This window comes from Copadichromis virginalis, linkage group LG10 (genome assembly GCF_057382275.1).
Source record: "Copadichromis virginalis isolate Kocher_CV1m ecotype Utaka linkage group LG10, C_Virginalis_male_GT1.1, whole genome shotgun sequence".
NCBI lineage: Eukaryota > Metazoa > Chordata > Actinopteri > Cichliformes > Cichlidae > Copadichromis > Copadichromis virginalis.
This window is the reverse complement of record NC_140627.1, coordinates 5310683-5323858: the sequence shown is the minus strand read 5'-3', so window position 1 is coordinate 5323858 and position 13176 is coordinate 5310683. Positions and strand designations below refer to the sequence as shown.

Here is a 13176-nt window from a genome sequence, read left to right as displayed (position 1 = left end):
TGAGGAACACTACCTACACTCTGGCTTTTTACAGTGAAGTCACACATCCTACACTGAGTCACAGCTGATGAATTTTAAGTTGCCCACATTTAATAAGGAGACATTTAACAAGTGACAATCAGCATTACTTTTTTTAAACAGCACTTCATATACATGGACATTTTCTTTCTCGTCACATGTAGCATCTCTGTGTTATATGTAGACACTTCATAGAGCTTCCATTTGCATGTATTTAAATCACACAGAGACAATTTACCTTTGACTGTGAGCACTCCACTCCAACTCGTCTCTCCGCTGGAGCTGCTAGCCAGGCAGGTGTAAACCCCAGAGTCTGTTTCCTGGCAACAGTAAAACGTGTATCATTAGTTTATTGTGCATGCGTGTGTGTGATACTGTGGTAATGCACCCATTACCAGTGATTGAGACTAAATGTCATATCTCTCCAAACAGATGGTTTGCAGAGAGAGTGCTGAGCAGTTGGAAGTTGGTGTGGATGCAAAGCTTTTGGAGCAGGGAGATTTTATTAATGCAAAGCCAACCAGGTAACTATACCTTCAATGCACTTTCACAGTACAGAAAAATGTGCTTATTACTGTCAACTTGTAGCATCATGCAGCTCCCATTTGTGGCTATATGTCTAAGAAAGATGAACCTTCTTTTAGCTTTGTGTATATTCATCCCTAAAGACCTTTTGAAAAGTAGAATATAGAAAATTGCTACCTTCATCAATCTGCCATACAGGTGGCTTTCTCTCATTCAGACCTGGGCCACTTAGTGCCACTCTTGTTTTTATTCAGGAACCAAGAGGAACATTGGAAACCTTTCGCCCCATGTTGCTGACTCATTGTGCTTGGACAAGCTGTTGTGGTGTGCCAACATAAAAGGAGATATGAAATATACTTAAATAAACTTATCTGAAGGCACTGTTTTCAAATTCCCGGCTCTCAGCCTTTATATTACTATAAGGCTAAACTAGTTTAGTTCAACATTAGTTTATATTAGTGTTGCCACAGAACAATCTGTCATCAAAGACCTAAGAAATACTAAAATGTGATTCATCCACTATTAAGAACAACTATAAAAAGCATCTAAGTCTGTTTTCAGCTACAGTCTCATTCTGGCAGAGACAGCCTGGAGGCTAGCTTTACCCATGTGTTGTCTGTTACACTGGCTAATGATACCCAAGGCCAAGGCTGCCATTCTAGCAGACGTGCCACAGCACGTTTCCAAAGAAAGCCATACTAAACTACCCAGAGCAGATGAAGAGGGCAGCAAGTGAGACACAATAAAAGCGCAGAAAAATAAATGACGTTTCAAAATAAAACACAGCATGCCCATTAAACATGCCACTTAATTATGTTTTAGAGCAGCAGCAGCACGTCCTCAAAAGTCTGCAGATGCCTCGAGTCTTTAGAGGAAGCTTCTGCCCTTTGACCAACATTCATACTAATGATGTGTTGAAAATCCAACACGATTGTTACTGTAAGTGAGACAGCCGTTACAACTCTTCCAAAATTAAGAGTACTGAGTGAGTCATAACACCAACACATTCATATGTCATGAGATTCTTGGAAGAACGCTCATGTCTGAATGCTGTGATTCTTTTAATGACATCTACTTCTGACAGCAGCACAGAGTCACTGGTGTGCTGATTGATGGAACAACTCACAGATGAAGTTTAAAGGCACATGGGCCACATGGTAATTCAGATGGAGTTCATTAGTATTGTTTAGACCTATAGTGACATCCTACAAGATTTATCATCTACAGTTCAATACCTTAAAAAAAAATCACATTTCTGTTAAGGCACTTGAAATAATATTTACAATGTGTTTATCTTGTTCTGCTTTTATTCGTCATAACAGTATATTAAAAATCTGTTTCTCCCAGGAATCACTTACACATGACAATCTCCATTCTGATTAGGCTACCTCAACATAACATCTGTTTTAATTAACTTCTACTTCAGGGATGTTGTCAAATGCAGTTATTTTATTTTCCTCCATAAATGATAGAATCTCAGTGGACCTATCTGAAGTCAAAGCTAAAGTCAAGCTGGTGGCTTTTATGTTTCTCATCTAAGGAGGAGAGTTAAAGCAAAGGATCAAAGGACAGAATTTTAATGACCAGCTAGAGGTCTAGAAATGTCTGAGGCACCAGTCTTTCTACTCAACAGCTACTTAGCATTCTGGACAGGCTATGAGCAGATGTAATTAAGAAGTGTGTGATAAATGTGCCTGTGTGTTTAGCTGAATACTATTAAGTTTTTGGAAAAGCAAGCCAAAAGCTAGGTGGGCTGTGAAATTGCTTACAAGAAGAAGCTGCTAGGGGGTCTTTCACTGTGACACTAAAGGTAGCAGCAGTTTGCAAGAGCAGTGCCTCTAAACATGCTTTTTAATTACTTAAACTTTATCCCTTCAGGTTGACCACTTATTCATTTCATTCATTCTGTTAAAAATAATCTCATATTCAGTGTTAGTGTTAAACAGTGCTAAAACATCAAGAAAGGGGTGGGAATATTTACTGTGTGTGAGCCATAACATACTGAGATGTGTACTTAAGTAAACGGAGCACCCACCACTTGGCTAATCAAATAGCATACATGCTGGTAAATAACACAAAGTCCTTCTAGATCAGAGGAATCTACATCACCAGGTGTCTTAAATTTCCCGTTAGCTCTGACACCAGGATAGGTCTGTAGCACACTACTGATGTGAATTGATTGGTGTAAGTAATAATATACTTTTGCAGCACTAGCAACTATTAAACCTATATATAAAAAAAAGCATAAAAGCATGTTTCTCCGACTCTGTTTTCATCATAAAACCTACGACACAGAGCAAACACACAGCTCCAAAAAAAAAAAAAAGTCTTATTGATGTTGTTGTAGTTGTTACTGTGCCAAATTCCAGCTGGCTATTAGGTCATGTTAGCGCTCCTATTGGTGAAGAAAGAGTGCTTATAATGTCAGGGCTTCTTGGGCTGCAACCTCAGAAGGCAACTACCCTCTGCTCCCTTGAACTCCTTGGCGATTGTTACTGTATTGATGGGAAAGAGGTAATACGTGCTTTTATGTGAGAAAATATGTCAAACAAACTATTTGCATTAACACACATTTAAAACTCCATGTGTCACAGCTCAGTTTGCAATAAATGATGAAGACAAAAGACTGTGGTTAATATAAGTTACGCCTACGAGGCCTCCTGGCTCTATACATAATTATTTCCAGCTCTGTGTTTGTGTGGTTGCAGTTAGTTTTTCAGCTGCTTGCTGTGAGATGTTTCAGTAGTTCATCAATTTACATGGCAATTGATAAATCCACTGCAAACACAATTAGCCTTCCCTTACTCACTTATTCTGCCACATCAGCTCATTTTACTTGCAATGAAAACCTTTCACATTATGCAGAAGATGTGGACAGCAGAACCTCTCACACCTAATGCCTCGCTGATCACTGTGCACACGCTCAGTCCCTCTCCCCTCCTGCTCAGGGTGACTCATCTCTCCTCTTTCTAGAGGCCCTGACCTTGAGTTGACCTGTAGGCCGGCTTGTGCGTCTGTCTGAGGGGAAAAAGGGGGCCCCCAGATGGTAGCATTTGATCGGTGGATAGGGACTCCGCACAGAGGGTGGGTGGGGTAAATAGCTGGGACACCTGACTATTAATCAAGGCTGGCAGCTTTGGGCAAGCGCGCAAAACACATTTCTAAAAAATGTATGAGGCAAGAGGAGAGCAGAAGGGAGGAGCGCCAATCCTAAAGAAGGCACATGTCAATGTTTATTTTTTATGCTTTAAATAGCACATATTTGATCTTTGAGATATTTTTTTATACAATCTGCAGAAATAATCTGGCAGTCCTACAGAGCAATGTGAACATCGGTGCCTTTTTCATTTACCCTCCACCTGCACCCCATCCCAAAAGCACCAGCATGAACATCCTGCACATCAGCAGCCAGAAGGGTGATAATGATGTCAGAGCCTATTTTTGGGTGTGTGCAGAAGGAAAATCTGATTATCAACTATAACGCGTGTATGCCGGGATTTAAAGTCAACATAGGAATTTGATTTCCTGCTTTAATCTGATTACTCCCAGAAATCTGTTTAGCTGTGTCCATGTAGTCCTTCTCACACTCCCCAGGCTTTGTTGGCCTTCACCTGTTTCGCTTCCTTATTTATCTAACATTAGTAGCCCCTATAACGTACCCCACGGCCTGCTACGATTTAGCAGCGCCATACACACACACATACACGTCCCGTCTGGCCTGGGAGTCTTGGCACCAAAGTGACGGACAACGATAGAGTGTGTCTGGCAGAGATCCCAGGATAATGGCATCTCCTCATTGCCAGGGTACAAGGAACAAACAGACCATCTGTCCTACTCCAGGGGCACAGCGGAAATTGACTTATTTATACTGAGTTAAATGTCTGATTTCATTGTTTGTCCATTTTAAAGGTTATGCTTATTTTGGTATTTAATATGTTTAGACTTTAGAGCTAATTCATAGAAGAGCTTTTTAAAATGAGCATTATGAATCTTTTAAACTACCCCAGGTTTAACAACTGTCAGTGTAGATGGCAACAAAAAAAAAAATCAATCACTGAAAAAGCATTGTAAACATTTGCCTTTACCTATTTTAACATATATTATTAAGAAAAAGAAAATCTGTTTCTTAGCAACTTCTTTTCATTGCTTTGACACATTGTCCACAGCCAATCCTTGTATAATAAAAAATATCACCAACAACAAAGCAGTTTAGTCCCATTATCTAAAACATCTTGATGCATGCTCAATCATCCAGGTAAGTAAATCCCCAAAGTTTGATTCTCTTCATCTGGATGCAGCGTTTTCAGTGGGAGAAACGTTTTCTCACTCATCCAGGTGACTTCTATGGTCATGGGAATTTGCATATTAATGATAATAATATAATAATGATGAAGGAAATGACCTCCCAGCCCATTGTTCCTTCAGTGGGCTGGTTTCAGTCATTATGCAAATGTACTGTTTATAAGGTTGGGGAAACCTGCAGTCAGCTGAGACTGAAGAAGTCACTTGGATGAGTGACGAAACGTTTCTCCCACTGAAAACGCTGCATCCAGATGAAGAGAATCAAACTTTGGGGATTATCTAAAAGACTTTATTTGAATTGAATCTCTTATAATCCTATGCCATGGGTCAAATGGATGTTTAACCACAGTGTGTGTCACTTGGTTAGCCTACATGAGAAGACTTATAGCTGAGTCCCCTGAGATATACAGTGGCAGGTGCTGCAGCACCCAGAGCTGATATGTCCCCTGTTCTGTTTTTCATCATCATCATCATCATCATCATCATCATCATCATCGTCATCATCAGTAACAGGTTCCTTTCAAAACGACTGCATTTCATTTATGGGACATTTGATGGAACTGGACTATGTTGATAAAATGTGTTGACATTTGTGGCAATGAATGAAATATCTTTATAGCTGATGGATTATCAATGTAGCAATGAAGCTATGATGTAACAAATAGCATTACTTCCTGTCACAATGGCATCTTTTAAACACATTATTAGGCAGCATGTAAATAGAACAGAATGAAAAGTTATTGGGTTTTTCTGAGACACTGAGAGGGAGTATGGCTCAAAGCATGTCAAAAACTCTTGTCGGTGGTTCCAGTGTGGGTGTGGGTGGGCACCTACTGAATCCCATCTCACAACGTATGTGATCTGAATGATCTGCTACTAAAATTTTAGTGTCCAATACAAAATGTGTTTTTTTTTTAATCCAAACTTCAATGTCAAAATAATTATTTTGTCTTTGTATTTGTTGCCGAAATGTCAAGATATCTACTTTCATAAGCAAAAATCCTGGATTACTTAACCATTACTGGGTTAAACATTTACCCAGACCTTTAGTTCGTTACCAAAGACCTATAAAACATATTATATATCAGATCTACATCCTGTTTAGTGACAGCTGGGTTAAATATTCACATGCTGTCATGCTAACATAATCAAAATGAAACAACTTTCTTTTCAATGCACTTTATCGACTCTACAGGTAAATTCTCTACAAATTAATATTATAAGATGACGAGCCTGTGTACTAAATGAAAGGACGTTAGTTCACAGCAGGAGAGCTGCTTGGATGACTGTATTTTGGGATTTTTTCTACCGTCATTACAGCTCAAACCACTTGCCTGTACAGCAACACAGACGATGGATTTCGACATGACTCTGGGTCTTGATTCCTTGTGTTAGTGATGGACTCCACAAAAAAATGTATGACATCACTGACAAGGCATCTTCTTAAGTTTATGGAACAACATTTCAAAATGAATAATTTTTATGTGTAATTCTGTGATCTTGTTCCTGCAGTCTTAGGCCATAAATACCATTGGTTTTGATGTTCCAGATCAAAATGAATTGAAGTCTGATGAGAACTTCAACATGCTGTCTGACAGCTTCAAATGAGTTCCAAAGGCTGAGCACTTCCAAGATGGTGCTCTCAGCTGTCAAGACATTTCCTTTTATTCCACCATGACACAAATGCATCTTAAAATGTACTTTAGGCCTCTGAGTCTCAGCTATTTCTACTTCTATCCTCTCCCTCACCCCTGTTTCTCAGTTTCTAGCCCTCTCTTTTATTCATCCAGTCCTCACTTGTACTGATGCATTGAGGATTTAATTACAAGTCTCAGCGATCGTTAATCATTGAGAACCCACAATCAATTAATGCGCACGCCTCCTCGAGTCTCTTCGAGGCTGCGGTGACCTCAGGTGCTGCTTCGTACCCAGGAGGGAATTCTGGGCAGAATAGATTTCATTAGCATGGAGTAAGACGGCGCTAACGACCGCTAATGGCCTCGCACGCTCATTGTCATGTTGATCACACCTCAATGTTCCCCACCTCTCCTCCGCTCATAAAAACTCATCGTCTGAGTCAACCGTAAAATTGTCCTCTGTTTAAATGCTTCATACTTTCCTGGAATTAAAGCTGTTGTTTTATCTCTTGGATTAGGTTTATCTTCTGTAAACTACATCATGTTTGATGTGCTAATACTGATACATGCAGACAGTGGATACATTTTAATGAGTGTGGTGGGATTACAGGGACTATAAAATACACACTGCTGAATGTCATCATAGAAAAGCCGCGAGTTTAAAAAGCAAACGGCTTCGTTAACATGGGATTGGAAAAAAATGAAACGCACTATATTTGCATTGTTATTAAACAGCAAATGAATGTAAGAGTATGAGTCTTATTCCAGTACCTGGAGGTTGGTGATCTGAAAAGTTCCATTTTCCATCAAGCTGATTCGACCATCATTTCCCAGGATCCTTTGGCCATCTTTTTCCCATTGTATGCTGGGCATGGGGTTGCCCATGATGTGACAGTGTAACTGAGCCATGGATCCAGGAGCTAATGTGTGATTGGCTGGTCCTTGGCGGATGATGGGAGGGACCCGGTCTGAAGGTGCTGTAGGAACATAGAACATTCACATAAGGATGGGATTTGAACCAAAGGTGATTACTTCACTGTACTGAAGCGTTTGCACCACTACACTTTATCTAGCATAAATGCAAATGATCAAAAGCCTAGAAAGTATTCGAAAGGACGCAAACATCTAAATCATTTTATATGTAATGACACCTAAGATTTTGCTCCCTGGGTAAAATGCTCAATTTAACAGAAGAAAAAGTATTTTTATAGGTCTGTAAAAATAATTCCAGAGGGATTTTTTAAAAGTTAAACACTTGATTTCAAATTGCGGACACAGTTGCTTGACTGACAGGTGAAAGCTTATAAAGCCGGCTAGAACTTAACCTCTTGACCATGTTTGTGGTATTGGTGCCTTCAATTTCACAATTTCCCCTGGTTTTTCTGTGTGATACTTAATATAACCAATAATTAGCGGGTATTTCATCAGGCCAATAGTCTATCAATCCAGTTTATTAATTTATTAACCTAGCTTCACTTCTTGCACCAAAAACCACAATATTATAGCAGTTGAAACTTCAGAAAACAAACTTCATAAACTGTCCCACTGCCTACCATCACGAAAGTAGCAGAAAGTTTATTGTCATTATTCAAAGGATCTTTGTGATCTATCACTGTCTGTCTCTGTGTTCTGCAGAAAGTAGAAATCTACAGATAGTCATGTCTAAGACAATGAGACGGACATATAAGTTTGTTTCAGTGTTCAATAAAACTACTATAATTACTGGTGTTGCAAGCTCTTTATACTTTTACGTGTAGAGGATCTGTGAAAGAACAATCTTTTGACGGAGCCTTTCAAAAAGTAAAAATTACTATTCTCAGATGTCCAAATAATTTTGATGCGTTGCCAGACTCGTCCAACAACACACCAAATCAACAAACAACAAATATTACAGAGATTTCAAACAGTATTATTATTATTTACTTGTCAAGAGGTTACTATGACGACATTATTAGTAAATGTTGAGTTTTGGGTCTAGAGTCTTTGTTAGATTTGTGGCAATTCGACAAGAAAAAGTTTCCAGAACCACACACAGTACTGCAGTTTAGTAGTAAACTAAGGTGAATCCACACTTTTCATTGGCTTCATCATCATCACCATTGACACAAGAGACTGGTATAGATCTTCTAAGCAGCAAGACAAACAAACACAACTATTGAAATTTCCAAAGATGCCATTACATTAAAAATAAAAATTAGATCTAATTTTGCTTTAGATAGCTTAAATTTTTTGCTTAAATTTTTTCCAAGTAATCTGATGTGACATTATATGGGGTTTTTCATCAGAAAGAATCAGAAAGACTTTATTTATCCCCAAGAGGCAATTAAGGCACTGTGAGAATGGTGAAGCAGTTGTTTGCACTATCACCTGACAACATGAGAGTTCCTGGTTTTAGGCTGGCTGGCTCTATTCAGAGTCTGTGTGTTCCGATCCTGGGTCATTTGACCCAGCACTTTGAGTTTTATTCTATTTTGATGTTCATCAGCTTATCTAAGTTCATTTCTATTTTGCCCGATGTTGCCCTGCCATACTTTATTGCTTATTAGATTCTCCTTGTGTCTTCACCCCTGTTTTTAAGTCTCCCTCGCCCTTCATGTGTTTCATGTCTGCGTGTCCTATGTTGTCAAGCTCGTAATGGCATGTCTGCATCTCATTATGCTTCCCGTTTTATTCTGAAGAGGGCTGGTGTTCCATGTTCATTGTGTTTGGTTTCACTTCCCCTGTAGTGTCATTATATTTATTCTAATCAGCTGTTTCCCCATGTGTTTCCACTTCCCCTGATCACCTCCTGTGTGCATTTAATCTGTGTGTTTTCATTCATTCCTTGTCTGTTGGTCTGTTGAGTTCATGTCATGTTTCCATGCCTCCATGTTTCCAGGTTTTCATCATGTTCAGGGTTTTATGTTCTTGGTCTCTTGTGTTTAGCATTTAGTTTCTCACAGTTTAGCTCTAATTAGTTTTGCCTTAGTGTTAATCTGTCTTTTTTTTTGTACCTTTTTCCCAGCCACAAATAAACGGATCGCCCTTTGTTAAATTATAGATTCGCTCTAAATGTCTGCATTTAGGTCCTCCTCCTCTCTCCACACAGTCTGCCAGTGCAAACTGTGACACCCTATGCCAACATGATTTCTCTGATCTGATAACCTGATAAGCTTTTTGAAAACAGATAAAGTTTGGAATAGTGAATATGCAGGACATTGTCACAGGCTAACACAGAATTATGATTCTCAATAATGGACAATGCATGTTGTCTCTTATTTGATATGAATTCTTTCAAAATAAATGTAACATCAAATATTGTCATTTAAAGGTGACCTTCGACCAGGAGAAAATGCCTCATCAACAGGGTTTGTCTTCGTTTATATTACAGTGCCAGCTGTAGGTGATATTTCTCTCTGAGGTCTACTTTGGTTTCTGAAAGCAGTTATAATGAAACCAAAGTCACAGAGAAAAACACACTAAAGTCAAGCGTGTGTAATCTTGGGGTTACAGATGTTCATACTGACCCATGAAACCACATTTTCTCTCATGTGGAATGTAAAGTATCACTATAAGAGAACATTTACTGCCAAAGGCTCTCAGGTTACCTTTCTCTGCTGCTGCTCCACTTCAACATGCAAATCAATGGCACAGATTTGTCTCAGGCAGGAATGTGTGGCTAGAGTGACCTCCTGTCAGTCATGGACCGCTGCATCGCACCGAGTAGTGGCTGAATGAATTTTTATATTGGATTTTAAATGTCTTTAGGTAACCATGCAACGTAAGATATTTTCAATAACTTTAAACCAGTTAAAGTATAGATATTATTTAAAGAATATTTAATTGCATAATTTATCTGTTGAATATTTCATGAGTTGGTTTGTTAAAGACAAAATACTGACAAGCATGTACTTTATATCTCCATCTCATCCAGCAATGAAAGCTAAAGTCATTAGATTAGGTTAGATTAGATTATTAGACTCAAATCTCCCTCATCTACGAGGCCACTTTTGGGAATGTGGATGTGTGGCTATGCATGCAGGCAAATTGATTCTCACACCCTTTTGACTCTTTGAAATGAAGACGTGTGCTGAACAGCTTCACTGATTCATTGTCTCAAAATGAGAGATAACAGAAGGTTTTATTGTCAAAGGTGTGGTGAAGGGGAAGAAGCTTACAGGAAGAGGAGATAAAAATGAGCTCACATTTTTATAAATAGTTTGAGTTAAATTTTCCATTGATTTGAGGGTTTGTTTTGGACTGTGTTATTTTTAAGTCCTCCTTGCCTGTGTGGTTTGTAATGATTATCATCATAATTATATCAGGCTGAGCGTTTCCGTCTTTCACTTCCAGTTGAGTATTTATGGAATTTATTACTAACGTTTAGGTTCTTGTATCTCTTTAGAATTTTTGTTTATCATATTTGGATCTTAGTATTTGGAGCCTTTAGTTGTTGTTAAATTTTAGTTTGACAAGTTGACAGCTGTGCTTGCAGAATTTAATTTTCATTTCCGTTTGTGTTGCTTCCCCACTACTATTGTTATCCAGACTACACTCATGTTATGTTTTCCCCAGCTGCGTCCATTCCCCCTGACTGGCCTCAGTGTGCGTATAAATAGTCCTGTCTCATTTTGCATAATCTCTCTCATGCTTTCTCAGTTATTCTTGGGGCGTCTGGACTTGTTTGGTTTCCTTTGTGAATTTTGTCCTTGGCATCTGACCTTAACAAAAATATATATATATAAATATTCAGTCAGCCTTGGGAGTTTGCATGTGGGTCTGTCACCTGCAAATTATCACACTGCCTCATTACATCTGTGTTGAAGCCATAGACGGTGATCTCAGAGAAAGTCATAGTCATATATGGGTGTGCTCCACAGCTGCACGGCTGTAGGCTCAAGCTCAAATGTAAACAGAATGGCACATGTGTTGCCAACTAGCAACTGAGTTATGATCAGTTTAGATAAGCCAAGTAAATTCCTGCACATTTATAAATAGAAGTGGAACAAGTTGAACACAAACCCACAACATGATACCCCAAAATAGAACCTTACTATTTACCACTGGCCCACAGTCACGTTGTATACCCTCATTTGTATTCTGAGCCGTCGAAAGCTCTGATATCATCAGCTAACTGAAGCTAAACTGGAAATGTGAACACACCCAACACAGGAGTTAGTCTAGATGGAGCTGAACAAAATCCCTGTTTACTGCCACACTGGAAAGGATGCAGCGAGGAGAGCATATGTTGCAGCAAGGTTATTTGCATAGAACTATCATCATATGTCCCTTTTGATTACATCAGATAGGGCTCCTGCTGTTTGTTTATTTGGGAAAAAAGGATGTTTAATTTAAGATGGATGACAACTTTTTCGTACTTCTACTGGTGCACATGTGGGGCATGGTCGTGAAGAATGATTAATCAAATCAGAATCTGAAAACAATGTAACAAGACAACGTCAAATATGACACATTGTTAACTTCAGCACTTTTTTTCCTCAGAGTTCTTAAAGTATTGGGTTAAACTGGATGCACAAGTGTCAGTGATATGTGCACAGTTACCATATGTCAATTTCTGCTGCTCTTTTGTTCAGTCGTGTCCTCTCACAGCTACATTTTCTTGGAAAGCATATAGGTTTTCTAATTATATTACTTTGTAGGACAGTGATTGTTATGATGTCAAGATGTCATTTTAACTAAACTTAGATCTTGAGTCTATGTATAAATACCCGAAGCCAAGAAAAACACTGATTTTGAACAGAAAATGGAGACTGAATCAATATGAAAGGATTGAGATAGTCTAGTTTTTCTCCATATATAATTTAGCTGTCGTTTTAATGTTAGCACCATTAAGTTTAATTTGTTTATACTCTGAGCTATGATCTCATATTTCTATACTCACCACTTTCTACCTCGAGCAGGGCTTTGGTCAGGATGCTTCCAGCCACGCTGATGGCCTGGCAGATGTAATAGCCAGAGTCTTCAACTTGGACATCATTGATGGTCAGCTCACCACTCAGTGACACTGTGAATCGTCCTGACTGTGATGGCTCCTGGACAGGGAACAGCAAGATCTGGAGGAGAAAATGACCACAGGAGTCGTTTCATTATTTTATGTGGGCTGAAACAGGGCCAACATTAAAATGGCAAGTTGTGAAACTATCAAGCAACCATTCAACAATTTTATGCGAAGTGTCTTAAAAACACAATTTAAATAGGATCTTTTCCAAGTTGCCTGTTTTGCATGGACACAAAACTGCTTCATCTCATGCATTATGTGCCATTTTTATGATTCATATGTCAGTGTTAACTGGCTTAACATATGAAGAGTTCTCTGAAAATACTCGAGTACAAGGACTGGACTGAAAATGAGTGAAGGACAAGCTGAGAAGTTTGAAAGGTATTTGGAGCCTTGTGCTGGAGCCTCAGGGCGAGAGGCAGGGTTTACCCTGGACAGGTCTAACACAGTCTGTTGCAGGGATAACAGATAGAAACAGACAACCATTTGCACTCACATTCATACCCTCATTTGCACCTATAGGCAATTTAGAGTTTCCAGTTAACCTTTCCCCACTAAATGCATGTCTTTGGACTGTGGGAGGAAGCCAGAGTGCCCGGAGAGAACCCATGCAAACACAGGGAGAATATGCAAACTCCACACAGAAAGACCTTGGCCTGCTGGTGAACTCAAGACTTGCTAGCTGTGAGACAACAG

General features: G+C 39.1%; 1 protein-coding gene across 3 annotated transcripts in view; it reads right to left on the bottom strand.

Moving 5' to 3' along the window:
* Positions 1 to 13176, bottom strand: part of robo3 (roundabout, axon guidance receptor, homolog 3 (Drosophila)) — a 95801-nt gene that overhangs the window by 18145 nt on the left and 64480 nt on the right. For all 3 annotated transcript variants that reach the window (XM_085469558.1, XM_085469560.1, XM_085469559.1), the window contains exons 8-10: positions 12364 to 12535; positions 7254 to 7459; positions 257 to 338 (exon numbers count right to left, since the gene is read on the bottom strand). In XM_085469558.1, the coding sequence (XP_085325684.1) occupies positions 257 to 338; positions 7254 to 7459; positions 12364 to 12535 (460 nt within the window). The remainder of the gene's footprint in view (positions 1 to 256; positions 339 to 7253; positions 7460 to 12363; positions 12536 to 13176) is intronic.